Raw genomic sequence first — 16,047 nt, 5'->3', positions numbered from 1 at the left:
GGGTTTCCGCTCTTGAAGAAAAACCAACTCCAAAATCTAACAAAAAATGTCTGTCGGAAAGTGCCATTTTTTGTCAAATGATTTTTATAAGACTCTCATAAATCACAGGTAGGATTAACTGTCTAGAGGCTATTTTCCCAAAGTAACACATTCTGTATGAGATTTGGAGACATTACTACAAGATTTAGGACTCACCTACATGATATGAAGAATTGGTAAACATGAAATATGGTCTGTGAAAACAACTGCAAATTTGAAAACACAACAATTTGTGAACCTATAATTAAAATGAAGATAGGTGACAATGAGGCAACAAAATCAAATGTTTAGTGTGGTTTATAATTACCGGTTAAGCCATCCAATGTAATCTGTAAAATTAAATGAGACAGTGAAACTCAGTGTAAAGAAATTAGGACCAGGTCTAGGACACAGTAAGCATTTCATTAATTGTAGGTATTGATGGTTTTACATCAGTACTGGTAAGGAGATGGTTTGTTTACAGGCTTACATTTTCTGGTAATTAAGAGTATAAAAAGTCCTTTGTTCAGGTGAGTAAGTCGAAAACTGCAACTATACAATTTATACATTTTTACTTAGAGTAACTAGATAGATTGTCAACTCCTCCTCTAAAAGGGCAGTGCAGAACATAACCTGCTGGGAATGGGGTCCTGTCCTCTTGTCATGACCAACACAAAACAACAATCCAGCCTATTTATTAAAATTTCAGGCTTTTAACATTTTCTTCATCTCCACTTCTTAAAACCATTGGGTAGCTTTTAAAAACTCCTATGCCCAGGCCCTACCCAAAATGAATAATCAGAATCTATATAGGTGTGGCCGTGGCATAGGAACTTTTAAAAACTGCTAAGAGATTCCACTGACTAGACAAGATTGGAAAAGACTATTCAACAGGACTACAAACTTATCTAGAGCAGAAACCATTTTCAGTAACCAGTTTTTGTATTTTACATACCATGTTTCCCTGAAAATAAGACATTGTCTTATATTTATTTTTTCTCAAGAAGACATACTAGGGCTTACTTTCAGGGGATGTCTTATTTTTATTAAGTATAATACAACAATCTACATTTATTCAAATACAGTTAAGTCATCTTCTTCTGGAACCTGACAGGGAGAGTCAATCTTGTTGGTGGGGCTGGCGCTAATGATGCATGAACTTCTTTCCCCTAGCCATTTGCACCTGCGCAATAGGATGTCTGTGACCATGATTACCACACAAGCACCCTTGCACCTTGGCAAGTGCCAAGGGCTTGGAGAAAGGAGCTGTGGCAGATAAAAGGTATTTCAGTCTCCCTTACTGGTCCGTGTTGAAATGCATGGTGTGGCTATGCAGATATGCTGCATAGCCACGCCCATCACTAGGTCTTATTATGGGGTAGGGCTTATATTTAACAAATGCATAGAAATCCTGCTAGGGCTTATTTTGGGGGTAGGTCTTATTTTTGGGGAAACACGGTAGTATACAGCATTAGTACTTTTCACTGAGCTCTCTGCTGAATAATGTACAAAAGAATGAATGAATGGACAAATAAATGAGTATTTTATTTAGCCATGATATGGAACTGAATAGTCCTAGGACTGAAATGTAATAGAATACCTTTCTATCTCTGTTTTCTAACTTAATATGATTCACTCCAAAGTTTAGATATTCAACTTTCCCACGTTTTTCTTGATAGAAATACATCCACCCAGTTTATGATGGGCCTTGGATAGAACATTATAAAGACAGTATTTTTTCAGATTACACTGAGATGATCATGGTCTTCTTCCTATGTATAAATGACTGGAGTTAAGAGATTTTCCTTTCAACAGCTCATATTCCTCCACATTACACCACACTGCTTTGACTGTACATACTCCATATGAGAGAAACTGGGCCCTTGATTAAGTACAGGAAGGCACGTGTCCATGTATTTGGTTTTTCCTTCAAAGTAGAGAAAAACCATAGGCCTTGAGAGCAAAAAGGGAGACATCATTGTCTCCCAGGTTTCAAGATGCTGATAATGATAATTTCAGCACTGAACCATTTCATCTCATCTTCCTAATATCCACAGGGCTGTCAAACAAGAATCAGTTATTAGACCAGCCTGAGTAAGAACAAGACCCTGTCTTTAAATAGCTGGGGGTTGTGGTGGGTGCCTATAGTCCCAGCAACTTGGGAGGCTGAGGCAAGAGAATTGTTTGAGCCCAGGAGTTTGAGGTTGCTATGAGCTATGACACCACGGCACTCTACAAAGGGCAACAAAGTGAGACTGTCTAAAAAAAAAGAAAGAAAGAAAGAAAAATCTGTTATGGATTCTAATAAAATATCTAAAAATCAAGGTTTGAAATGATGCAATACATTGCTAATAATTGTTGGTTTGATGACAGAAATTTAAGTTTAGAAATGTTTAATTTAAATCTAAAAGGCTAATTATTGTAGATATTGTAGAAGGCATATCAAATATTAGCAAGTGCCATATTAGCAACTGCAATTGAATTTTGAAAGCTGATGTTATAAATCACAAAACTTCATTTAAATTTTATTATAAGACCTTAATTAGGAGGAAGAACACATTTTCTATTTCTTACTTATTTGGGGCCTTGAAGGACTTGCAAATGGGGAGAGGAATTCTTTTTTCCTTACTTGCTCCTTCTTCTCACCCCAACCTCCACCATACCAATCTTGAAGGTAGAGGAAGAAAACTATGTTTTGGCTATTTATAAAAATGATAACAAGAAGAAAGAAAAACAATGGCTTAAGAGCAAAAGGAAGAGGATATAAAGAGTACAAAGCCAAGAACCTGGAGGAATCTTGCATAGTCAACTAAGCTAGCAATATTAATTTTACCATTTCCTATAGTCTTAGATTTCTCTTCCCAGGTCTCTGCTTTCACTTGACTGGTGCTCTCAATTGCAGGGCAAGACACATAGCTATGGGAAAGTTGCAAATAAGGGTTGGCAGTTAACTTGCACTAAAAGGGTGTGTAGAGCAGCAAAATGTTTTCAGTATTGTCCTTGGCTCCAGAAACAAGTGGAACAGATGAAGAGCTTCCAGGCCCCTTTGTTGGGAGGGCCCTGGCCCTAGTGCGCCAGGCTGCTCTCTCCTGAGAAGGTAAATATTGCCCACTCTTACTTGGACTTCTCACCAAGGCCACTGGCCCCAGGAATAAATGCTGGACCACAGCCAAGAGATCCTAAATTATCCCAACCACCAGGAGATCAAGTTGTGCGTTTCCGGCTGAGGAGGTAATGTGGGGGTCGGGAGGGACACAAGTGGCGATTTCCTCATTCCACTTACCGACTGGAGAAATGGGGAGGCGGACTACAGGTCTCCCCCGTCGGCCAAGAGCATTATTTGGCGTACAGCTATAAAAAAGAGAAGACTCCCATGAAGGTCAACTAGCAAACCCTCATGTTTTCCTTCCAGCCTGACCATGTGCTGGTAACTGCTTTCTTATTTACCTTTCGAGTAACCCCTATTGTGAGTCCCCAAGGCAGCCTCAACCTTAGCAAACCCTCCAGTGGAGTACGTTATTATCCAGAGGTGCGGGCTGAAAGCGCGCGAGGTGTAACTCTTACGGTCCATCTACCCACAGCGGGCGGCTCTTTGCCCAGCATTCGGCTCGGGTACCCAGGACCGCTCACTGTGCACAGAGGGGCCACGCTCCCTGCGGCTTCTCGGACCCCAGGAGCAGCGCTGCTCAGAAAAGTCACCTCCACAACCGGCCGGGAATAGGGGGCGGGGGCGCAGTGACAAGAGTGGGGACAACAGCCGAGGAGGGGGTAGGGGGGCTCTGAGACAGGGGTGGGGACGGCTGTGGAGGGGAGTGGGTGGTGCCGGGGAGGGCCGGGGGCGGGGCTGCGGGGCGGGGTGCTCCATAGCGCCCCCTCGCTGCACACTCCCCGCGGTGCCCAGAGGCCGCCAGAGGCTCGGGCTCGCCAGTCCCTTTGTGTGCGACTCACTGGCCCACAGGAGTGCGGTTTGGGTTCAGCGGAGGCTCCCACGGGTCCTGCCGCTTCTACCCATTTCTATCCGCTCTCTCCTCCTTCTCTTTCTCCTCCTCTTCGTCTCCTCCCTCCTCGGGTTCCCGGCCGCGAGCAGTAGCCATTGGGCCGCGAGCAGCCCGAGTCCCGCCGCTCTCCCCTCCCCGCCCGGCTCGGGGCGCTCTCCCGCCTCCTGATCCCCCAACCCCCATCCCGGGCCTCCAAGGTGGAGAAAATAAACTACCAGCAGAGTAACTCAGAGTCTCCAATAAAACGCCCAGTACCTAGAGCCCGAGCGCGTGTTCCGGGCGCTGAGGGGCGAGGGAGGCGGGGATGGGGGGGCAGGCGGGGGGACAATGAGCGCATGAAGTTACCTGCCCGGCGGCGGCGGCGGCGGCGGCGGCGGGACCGAGAGGCGGCGGCGGAGCAGGCTGCGCGCTCGGCGCCGACGGGTGCGCGCCGCGGCTTGGGGGAGAGTTAAGCGCTTTTCCCCCCTTTTTTTTTTTTTTTTCTCCTCTTCTTCTTAAACAAACCACAAACGGATGTGAGGGAAGGAAGGTGTTTCTTTTACTCCTGAGCCCAGACACCTCTCTCTGTTCCGTCTAAGCTTGTTTTGCTGAACACTTTTTTTAAAAGGAAAAGAAAAGGAGTTGCTTGATGTGAGAGTGAAATGGACGTAAGATTTTATCCACCTCCAGCCCAGCCCGCTGCTGCGCCCGACGCTCCCTGTTTGGGACCTTCTCCCTGCCTGGACCCCTACTATTGCAACAAGGTGAACGCTCTGCTTTTGTTTCCACGATGTTCTCGCTGCGTGATCCCGGGAGGGGGGCGGCGGCGGCCGGGCCGCGGCGGGGCCGGCTCGGCTGAGGCCGGTCCCGGGCGCGCTCGGCTCGCAGCCGGCTGCAGCCCTGCGTGCGCTACGGTAGTAAATATTGTGGAGTAGCTCCGGGGGTTTGCCAAACACCGCGATTGTGCGGAAAGTGACACGATTTGCTCGGATTCTTTCCTTCCTGCTGTTTGTGAATAAGGATCCCTGTCTAGGTTTGCCGGGGGGCGTTTAAAAAAATAATAAGAGAAAAAACACGGAATACTTTGGGGGTGTGTCTGGGGTCCTGGAACGGAGGCAGAGAAAGAGAATTCAGTTTATTTACCCGTTCCCCCTTCTCCCTCCCTCCCTCTCTCAGGCTGTGGGAGCTTGTAGCACCGCTTCCCTGCCCGGGATTAGTTTTGCCAGGGAGCAGCCGGGAGTCGGGGTGCAGGGACCCGGGAGGCGTCCCCACCCCCTACCTGGAAAAGTGCCCCACAACTCTTTTGTTTTCCCAAACCGGTTCCGGAGGCCGAGCCTTGGGGTTCGGACGCTGATCCGCGGACCGGAGGACTGTGCTGTAGCCGGGTCACCGGTTGGGGAACAGCTCCAGTTTGGGGGGTGCGCGCGGAGATTGCAACTTTGTTGGGAGCTGAACGAGCGTATTGCATTCAGGTCCAAAGATCTCACACTTGGCACGAGGGGTTGGAGTAGGGTCCTAGATAGAGTTGTACCCACCGCCCGCGAACGTAGGGTGCCTGGGCAGAGGGAGATGGGGGGGAGGAGGACCAAGCCGGTGACCCGAAGGTGGGGCTCCAGCGGGGGCTACTGCAGACTTTTGCTGGGTCCACGGCATAGAACAGAGACTACTTATGGAGGGGATTAATCTCTGGGCTTCTCAAGTGGGAAGACACAGAAGAACTGGTCCCCCAGAGCAGCTGCAGGGTCACGACTGTCCCCTCCGCGGGCTTGTTAGACGTGTCTAAACAGTCCGGCCGGATGAACGCTGGCGGGGAGAATTGAGTTCTCTGAAACCCTGGGCGGACCTTTTAGATGCTCAGCACTTGCTTGACGAGAAATCCGCCTGATCCAACCCCTTTAGACACTTCCATGTCGACCCCTCAGTATATTCCACAAGAAAAATCTTGGGACTCCCAGCGTTTGCCTGGTGTCCAACTGTCACCAAACACTTTTTTTTTTTTTTTAAGTGTACAGTGGTATTTAGCGTGCTGCTTTCTCAGCCCCTGGCTCGCCACTTTGAGACCCACTTGCAGCTCTGAGTCTTGGACAATCCTAACGCGCGCGCGCACACGCTCACTTCCCTGCGGAGAAGGTCCTCTATGCTGTGTACAGTGTAAGGCGTACTCAGAGGGCTGAGGTGTGTGCCCATGGCATTTAGGCAAGTTAGAAAAGAGGGAAATCTTGTCTTGGGCAAGGTAGAAACGCTTTCATCACACAGGAGCCCTTTACCTAAGGGCAAGTTGAGAGGTTGGCAACAGAGGAGTTTGTGTGAATCAAGTTTCATTTTTTACTGGGAACGTAGTTCTTTCAGTCTAAAATCTGTTTTGCCTGTACACTCAATTATTTTGTTACGTTTTATTTTTTATTTTGCTTATCACACCAATACTATTACTAAAAGAGAATAATAATAATAAAATAAAGTAGTAGCCCATTCTTGGAGAGTGGATGCATCCTGCGGTAGTTGCCGGAACCAAAAGCCCAGAACCATTTGGGTAATGAAACTGGACAAATCTTATTAAATGTATCAGTGATTTTGGGGCTCCAAAAAGAAGGTAATGTGTTGGATACACATTTCATTTGCCATTCTTGTGATAGTAAGGTCAGATTTAATTTAAAAGTTAAATGCTTTGGAAAATCAGGAATTACCTCAAAATATTAAATCATTTTCCAATTAATTGCTTTAAGTAATTTTAGTGGGTTGTGCTGTGAATTGAATAAATTAATTTAGAAAGTCTTCAGAATTTCTTTACTAGCTCATTGAAGTTCCTTTTAAGTCATCCCCTATAAGAAGCAAACTGTTCTTTTTAAATGCAAATTAGCACCCCTTTCTACAGACTAGTTGCAAATCTTCTATTTAACTTACCCAGGGAATAGTAGATTTTTAAAAATGCAAAGTCATAAGATATGCTTCTAATAGTAGGAAAAGACTTCATGGAAATGGTTCGCCAGGTACATGTTCCCTGGCCCATCTGATGAAACAGTCCATCAGAGATATTTGTCATGGATCCCTGATTATATTAAATGTACTGGGTACTTTCTAGGCCCTGTAAAGCCCAGGCACTTCAGTTTTTTACTCCACAGTGATTAGCATTGGTGCACAATTTCTGTCTAGATCCATGATTTTAGCTGCTTAGAATGTAGTCAGCTAGCATTCATTTTTGCAGTGATTCAAGTGGATTTGCATAGGAGACAGAAGAAGGGCAGAAGTTTGGAAGAGATGGAGTAAGAAATCTGTATCTGCACTTAGTAAAAATAGGTTGTATCAGACATCCTCAAAGAGACAAGACTGCAAAGTAAACTTTGTCTTCTTCAGAGGTGTAATGAATGTGTAGTTTATTACAAATAACAGTGACTTTGTCAGGTGATTTGTTTTTAATAGGGTGATAAGATCATAAATTACTGATTATCTTTATTTTAAACCTGCCAACACTTTGCTATTTAAAGTTGATGTGTTAAATCCCAGAGAAACCAGTATCTTTGTGTATTTTAGTATCCTGATACTGTAACTACAGTTTTCCAGTGACATCTTTTCAAATGTCAGAAGAGATCCTAATGGAGAAAATGAATATCCTCTTCCTGAAGCTTTTCTAAACTAAAATGTGATTGTTTTACTTTGCTGACACTTTCCAGTACGGCCGTCCTATAGATTGCCAAAGCACTACTTACATTTATTTTTCAGTTAATAAACTCTGTAGGAGGCATTTTTGGAAACAGTTTAATCTAACATTGCTCTATTGTAACAGCACATTACATGATGAACATATCACTGTGCAAACTGCCCTCCATTTTCACATAGCCCATTGAGGGGACAATGCGAGTGATGGTTATGGCAAGTGTGCGAGGCGTCTCTCTTATACAAACAGCCAGAACGGATGGCATGTTGCTGTATATAGGTCAGTCTTTGAAATAGCAATGTCACTCATAGACTGGACAGACACATGTAGGGGAGAGGTAATAGTGTTCACATCTTGCACCTTACAGCATGATTATATTTCAGACACTGAAAGATGGATACCATAGTGGAGTTTCATCTAATTAGACTATTTTAAGTAACAGTGTATCCCTTAATTGAACTGAGTGCTTCCCAAAGAAATCAGATTAAATAAACTCACAAGTGGAGTTCGGTAGTAAAATACAGTCCTATTTTTTGTTCTGGTTGAAGATGTCAGATTATCAGTTTAAATCCATACCTACAGAGTACTAACAGTTCCTTTCAGTTTCTTAGCGCCATGTCATTTCCAAAGATCGTTTTCACTGATTTTATGCTAAAATAGGACAAAGAAGTAGCACTTTTTCATTTTTACAATGATGTGATGTGTTCAGTTATTGCTCAGTATCTGCCCACATAGAAGTAGTAATACAATTATGTTATGAAATTGCTAATGACAGGGATGGTGACCTCGGCAACAGTGGGAGGGGAAATGATAGGCTTTACTGTTCTCAGTGGTTGCCTTTGCGGAATTATGTCCTGACTCTTTCTTTAGTTCATTTAGAAACAAGGAAGTCCAAAACACAAACTCAGACTTAATTCTATGATCTTTGGAGTAGAGAATAATGAATATTTGGAATGCTCAGCTTTTATCATTGAAATGAGAATGGTATACTTTTTCCATATAAAAGCAGGAAGAAGGACCCATCTGTAATGAAACCTGTTTGAGAATGTCAGGGCAAACATTAGACATCTGATAACTTTAGAAAATGAGACTTATTATGGGCTCTGTAAAATCTCTTCTGAGCATATTTTCCTATTTAGAGTATATTACATATTGTACTTCAATGTGGCAGTACTTATCACATCTAAAATACAGAATTTGCAAGCACGTTAAGATGGAGTTATTCCTATTTTGATTAATAAATGTAAGAAAAGGAAGAGGATGGAGGGAGGAGGGGGCAGAAGGAGAGTGGAAGAGGAGGAGGCAGAGGAGGAGAGGGAGGGTAATAAGCAATTTAGAGCATCATGCTTGATTAGTTCTCTATCCACCTCCATGACTTCTACTTTGGGAAATTCATAGTTGATACTTCATACATCATTTATATAATTAAAATTCCCCTGAGAGTTTTATTGGCTGGCACCTTCCACAAGTTTTGAGGCCTTTAAATAGGTTTTAAATAAATGCACAGACAAGAAAGGCCATAAAACAAACAATCATGGTTTGGGCCACTAAATCAGATATACAGAAACCTCAAATATAGCTATTTTGACTTTATGGGATATTACACTATTAGAAATTTTAAATATCTGTGCAAAATGAATTATGAGTTTTTTAACATAGCAAATGTGGTTTAGTATTCTCACGATTTAAAATATATTTTGAAAGTTAATAAATGATATTAAGAACATTAATATTCTGCTTATTTACAATAATTGAACTAATATTTGAATATCTAGTTGTATGCTTATTGTAGTTTTTTTTTAAATGATGTGATTGCAGGGGGATTAAGAACAGTAGAAGAGAGTAAAGCACTTAAAACTGGAAAAAGCAGGGATATTTCTAAATTTAATAAATTCCTAGGTACCAAACCTGTTGAAATCGTGTGTAGGACTGTTTCTATTGGTTACACATTTTGTGTGATGGGCTCAGTTCAAAAGGGGTAGCCTAGAAAACTGGTGGGGCAGGGAATTTTATTTAGCTATGAAGAATGATTTATTCTAATACTTTCCAGCCGTTTGCTAGAACACTAGGAAGTAGAAAAGACCCTGGGGGATATTTCTCAAATACTAATAATCCTTCCTTTCTTCATTGAAGGCAGTCTTCATGCCCAGCACCTCTCCCCTCCCACCCCTCCACAAACACCTGGGACTACCTGAGATGGTGCTTGCCTTTGTAATGCTCCTCCCAATCTTAGTCTGAAACTGGGAGGCCTGTATTTTCTAATCTGAACTCTCTTACCAGCTTGGCCATTTAACTCACCCTATTGGTTGCCTTGACCTACTCACCATCAGCATCATAATCATGTTAACATACCCGGAAGGTAGGAATTTTCTGGATTGGATTCTACCAGCCCATATCTACTTTTTGAAAGCCTCAATTATGCTCTTATTTCTACATCTTCCATCCAAATGAATGACCTGCAATTATATAATAAGGAACTTAGAAAACTTAGATATGATACTGAGAGGTGAAAACCATGGCTGATATTTCTAAGCTATTGTAGGCCATCTCCCTCCCTCCCCATTTTATGCAGAGCATAAAGAACTCAGAGATAAGCCACTTGAACATCCTTCCTCAGTGAGGAAGCTTTGTTTAGACTCCAAAATGGTGTGAAAATGGGACTGTGATCTTCTGTTAGTATACAGTAAGTTAGGTGGCTATACTTTCAGTAAGTGCAGGAATTAGCATGCTTATATATTCACATCTGAATATATATAGATAACTAAAATGACAATGGCTGGCCACACAGAACTTAACTGAATTAATCAAATTTAGGTCAGTTATCACCCTACATTTTAGCTGTCTAAATAAGAATCTCAAAATTTATGAGAAGTCATAAGGTAGGATGTTTATCTTATGTCTCAAAAATGAAATGTAATTATCCTGAGTTGACTAACTGCCATTAACAATTTCATAATGAATCTAAATTAATGAATTTCATAAATGAATCTAAAATGTGTACTTTTCGCAGAAAACAAGATTGTAGCTTACTATGAATCTAAAGTGTATACTTTTAGCAGAAAATAAGATTCTAGCTCACTATAAATGATTAGATACTGTGCCTGCAAGAAGCTTCTGTTTGAAGAATCTAGTGTCCACTGCTCTCTTGTTTATTTAAATTAAATGGAATTAATTTTACCAGGTTTAAGGATGCTTTCCCCCTCCTCTCATTTAAAACTTCCACTTTGGAGTTATTGATACATTTTCAATTGGTCTTATTCCTTGAACATGTACTTTTTAAACCCAGATAGCTTGTGGTCCCCATTGGTTGATGGTGAATTGTGTTAAATGGACTGTCCACTAGGAAGCTGGAGTGCCGATGGGGGTCCTCAAACTATGGCCCACCGGGTGTTTTTGCCACTGCTGTCTGCTTAGCAGCCAACTCGTCCTGGGGCCTGCAGTCCGGCCCTCCAACGGTCTGAGGGACAGTGAACTGGCCCCTGTTTAAAAAGTTTGAGGACCCCTGGCCAAGATGATACTGCTTACATCTGCCCTAATGAATTTGAGAATTTTTTGTTTTAAACCGAGTATGCCAAATTTCATCTCAAAGAGCAATTTCTCATTAAAAACAGTTGAGTTATAAGCTGCTTCAAAATGTGGTTTATAATGGAAGTGCCAACAGACTGTTAATTATAGCAGTTCTTCTATAATACTTTGAGGCATGGAATTCACATTAACCTGAATGAGCTTTTCCCGGGTATAACATGTTTCTCCCTTCAGCATTCATTTTGAAAATAGGAGCATTATATTGCTCTGTGCTTGCGGAAAAGAGAAAGGAGGGCAAAGCTGGAAAGAAACCCACTGCTTTTTCCTGACAGGAGGTACCAGTATTTTTCAAGACCTCTTTAGTTTGATCTGTGGCATGTTTTTGCCTTACCTGGTGAAAAATTATGAAGTTAACTTTTAAAAGTTATCTTCAGATTTCTGTTCTACTCCTGCAAAATCATCATTGATCTCTATTTATAGTACCAAAGGTCAGGAAACTAGGGTTACTCGTAATGCTTTTTTCTGTTTGTCCGTTTTTGCACTGGGGAGATTTAAATGGTTCTGCTTTAGCTAAGTGTATTGTTGTTTATTCCTGAGTTAATGTGCCTTTATGAAACGGTCCTGAAAGGACTCCTCATTAAAAGAAAGCCATAGTTGGCCAGGAAGATAGAATGTATTTTGAGTTACTATATGGTCTGATAAGTTATTTGTATCTGGTTCAAAGTAGTGGTGATACCAGCTTTTGCCTGAAATGTCTTTTGATTGAAGTCTTTGATGCCCCTATGAAGGGGTCACCTGGTCATAAATTGATGTGTGTGTATTTGTGCATATGTATGTGTTTGGATGTGAGTGTTTCTGTGTTTCTCATGGTTCTAGATATACTTCTGGCCATAAATACGTGAGAGTTTATCCTACACGGCAGACTCCATCAATGTGAACAACAACAACAAAGCTAATCCTCATGGCTACTGGCAATGCCTAATCACCACTCCCTCTCAATAAACTTAGCCATATTTCACAGGAAAAGATGCTACTCAGAATGTTAGGACTTTAATTGGACATGTTATAACCTAATGAGACTAAAAACTAAACCATGGACCCTTCTTACAAAAAGACTCTTTATTTTTTCAAGATTTAGGATAAAAACTTGAGTGGCCTAAATCTGTGTTTATTTATTCCTTAGGCAAAATAAATCGAACCATGAGAAGATACAATTCCCTCCTCTTCTATTTTCCATTCTCTTGAGAAGGCTGGTAAAAGTTCTGACGCTAAAACCTTTGATTCATCCATGTCACAGTCTTCCGTATATCCAGTAGAGAAAATAATTTATGTTTGTATCAAGGAAGTCTTATGAGAATTGAGGAAGCAACAGAGGTACATTATTTTGAAATCCTGTGGTGAAAGATGTTCAGAAATTCGAAGAATGGTAAACTTGAGTAAAATACTCTATTGTCAGCCATTTCTGCTATCTTAGTGGAATCAAAGAGTTTTCAAAAGTTGTAACTGGTGATTCTTTGAGAGTCAAAGGTGAATTTGGGAAAATGGGGCATATTTAGGTACAGTCTGTAATCTCTCTCCTTCCCTGCAATATGGAGAAGCCCCCAGGGGGCCCCTTTTCCCCTCTCCACGTTAAGAGTCAGTGCATCTAAGGAGAGAGGCTATTGATGAGGGCTGTTGCCTGTTTTGCACTGTAAGAAGATAAGATAAAAGTGGAGAGTAACTGTGAAAGAGGGAAATGCCCTCTTGTAGTTCCTGACTTTAGGGAAGCAGGCTTGCCTCTCTGTACTTTCCTCTGATATATAGGGGTCAGAGATGTGGAATATAATGTGCAAGATTAATTAATAAATGGTCCAGCTGGGGCTAAAGCTAGTCGAATTATGTTGAAAGAGTGTCTGTGTGCTGCCTGATTTCCCTGAGTCTTTTAACGCAATTCAATGGTTAATTTAAAAAAAGGATAGTAAAGTTTTATAGGCATTGGCGTCTTCATACCATTGTACCAACCAGTCCTTCTTTTTTACTCCAGTACGCCTCAGTCTAAAATGCCAGTAACAATTGTATAAAAAGAAATGTTGATAATAAAGAGGCTGGATAACCTTTCAACAAAAAGTATATTTTATCATTTGGCAGATGCAGTCATGAACATTAATCATAGAAACCTGCAGATAGTAGAAGCTTAATATCAAAGCTAATGATTTATTTTATGTTAATGACTTCCTGCCAGGGCATAAAAGACTGTTCATAATGGACTCTCAGACCTATGTTCAGTTACTAAGGCTAATGGGATAATCTTTCCTCTTCCAAAATTAAGCTTTTTAAAATAAATTATGCTGTTATTTTTCAAGGTAACTCTCAAAAATTTATTGCAAAACTAATCTTTTAAGAACTACTTGAAAAAATTAAAAGGAAGAAAAATCCCAAAGCAGCTTTTCTAGTTCATGAACAGTTTTACTTAATTAGAGAGAGAAAGTTTGCATGTATGCTAATATCCCTGAACTTGTAATGCTAAATAATTTTAAAGGCAGCCTTCTGTGACGCAATCTGCCTTTTGAGATTCAACTCCTATAAGTGTGTCCCACCATAGACCATGTTTTGGTCGGCCATTATCAACCAATTATGAACTGAACGGCAGTAAAACCTGTGAGTTTTTCACTGGGAAGTTTTAAAAATCATGTTTACAATTAGTTATAACCAACATTATATTTCAATAAGAGATAATTTGCCTACTAAAGTTCACATAATGTGCTAATCACGTCTAGTGGTTAATAAACCTCACTCCCCTGATGGCTATAAAAGGCTATTATATTCATGGCAGCAGTTCAGGTACAGCTGCTGCTGTGTTAATAATGCATCATTGTCCCACTAATCAACATAGCAAAGGTCAGCACCCCTAAGCACCTAAGCCACCTACTCTCTTTCCAAAATATTTATTAACACCCTAAAAGCATATCTGTTCATTTTCTATAGCCTCCAGTCAGTTAATTCCACTCCAAGCTACTTGTGTGATAAAGATTTTGTACCCTGAGCTAGGTCGCAGAAGAGATTGATGTGTGTTCCTAGTAATCTTTTTCCATAAACACGTTTCTACAGTCATTGACTGAATTAGTGTTGGGTTGTTATAGCCATGAGCACCTTTATAATTAAATAGGTGTGCACCAAAACGAGGATATTTTCAGATTTAGAAGAAAAAAACTTTTCAATAACCAGAATCATTTAAAGAAAGCGGAGTGAATCCGGAGGTGGGAAGGGAATTTAGAATCTAAACAGAAATTAATTGATGTTAGTTTATAGACCTGACGCAGTAGTGAAATACTATTTTCTTAATTGTTCTTTTGGCATAGGAAAGCAATAATAGTAAAAGCTTCTTAAGCCATATTTTCTTCACACAAAGAACATATTCATGTGGGATTTCCATTTTGCTGGAAAATTGTGCAAATCAATAAGCCAGCACTTATCTGCATTAAAATTAGGTAGACAAAAATTTATAGGTATAGTTATAGTGTGGGTCTCTTCATACCCTCGGTTCGTGGTTAAGATAATCCGTGCTTTTGTGTTCTCATAGAGAAGCTAAAACGTTAAGTGAATAAGATCTCATTTTCTCATCTTGTATTATTGTCTTCTGTTTTCCGTTACTCATTTTGATAACCATGTGTGTGTGTTTTCCTTTATGATTTGGGAAACTTAAATGTTCTAAGAGAAGAGAAAGAAGAGAAACTCAACTATGTTTCCATCATCAAGAGAAATGCGAAAGGCAAACGAGTGGGAGGGGCTTCTATTTGTGCAGCACAGAATGTACAATGGTACATTTGTCATGCTTTAAATATATAATGCCTACAATAAAATATGTACAGGCACAGTTGTGATCTATGAAGTCCCTGGCTCCAGTGCCATTGTTTGTAGTCTCTACGGTTGTCATACATTGTTCTTTGCACATCATACCCTTACAGCAGAATTTGACACAATTTCTAGCTTTCAGCCCTGCACCATTTTCATTGCACAATATACATGAGTTTGACAGGGTGTGTTGAGGACAACTCTGGCAAGCAATTGATATTTTGAAGTGGCAAGCGTTTCAGCAGCTGCCTGCTTGTGAAAAAGGAATGATAAGATATACTGTATTGTTAGTTGCAGGGAAAGCATTAAGGTTTAAGCTCTGTAAAAATGTACACATTATTCGTCAGTGGTGAAGCAAGTCTTTTATGTTTTTTAGAGCTTAGCTCTCTGGCTGATGTGAACTAGAATGACATTGGTCAGTAAATGAATAGGAGTTCTTTGAATTTGAACTGCTGCCAATTTTGCACCAACAAAAGAACTGACAAAAGAAAGATTTTATGTGAAATGCAAAGCACACGCTATGTTTTGGGGGCGGGGAAAGCGAAGGGTTGAGAGAGAGGGAAAACCCACACCAGAGAATATTCTTTAACACATACTTGCAAGGATACCAAATAGTTAAACACATCTGTTTTTCATGGTTCATTAGCTACAACCTAAGCGGTTTTATCTAATGTGCTTTAAAAACCTGTTGTATACACATAGGCTTTCAGAATATGTTCCTGTGGAATTTAGAGTGTTTTTCTAAATATCGCACTGTGCCCTGAAGGCCTGTTGGCAGAATATCAGAGTCACCCACTGCTGGAGTCCCCAACTCTCTCTCTATCTGGTAGTGGGAAATTGTAGTTTAATCAGTTATGGCACTTTCAGTGTGTAACGTTCATTAGCAAGGCAATTTGTCATGACTGTTAATGGTCAGGGTGCATCTGCCCTCTCAGTTACAGAGCAGAAGTAAGAAGACAAATATTTCAATATCTGATAGTATTAACTTGTTTCAAATTTGTAATCCAAGGTTAGTTGCTCAAAACAGACACAGCAGCAGATTAA

General features: G+C 41.0%; 1 protein-coding gene across 1 annotated transcript in view; it reads left to right on the top strand.

Moving 5' to 3' along the window:
- The first annotated feature begins 4,434 nt into the window (after positions 1-4,434).
- The window catches only part of TOX (thymocyte selection associated high mobility group box), a 321,741-nt gene continuing 310,128 nt past the window's right edge, over positions 4,435-16,047 (top strand). Inside the window, exon 1 of the mRNA XM_003802214.3 lies at positions 4,435-4,759. Within this exon, the coding sequence (XP_003802262.1) occupies positions 4,658-4,759 (102 nt within the window). The 5' untranslated portion in view covers positions 4,435-4,657. The remainder of the gene's footprint in view (positions 4,760-16,047) is intronic.

Source organism: Otolemur garnettii, unplaced genomic scaffold (genome assembly GCF_000181295.1).
Source record: "Otolemur garnettii isolate 467f Iridium unplaced genomic scaffold, OtoGar3 scaffold00237, whole genome shotgun sequence".
In the NCBI taxonomy this organism is placed as follows: Eukaryota; Metazoa; Chordata; class Mammalia; order Primates; family Galagidae; genus Otolemur; species Otolemur garnettii.
This window is presented reverse-complemented; position numbering and strand designations above follow the sequence as displayed.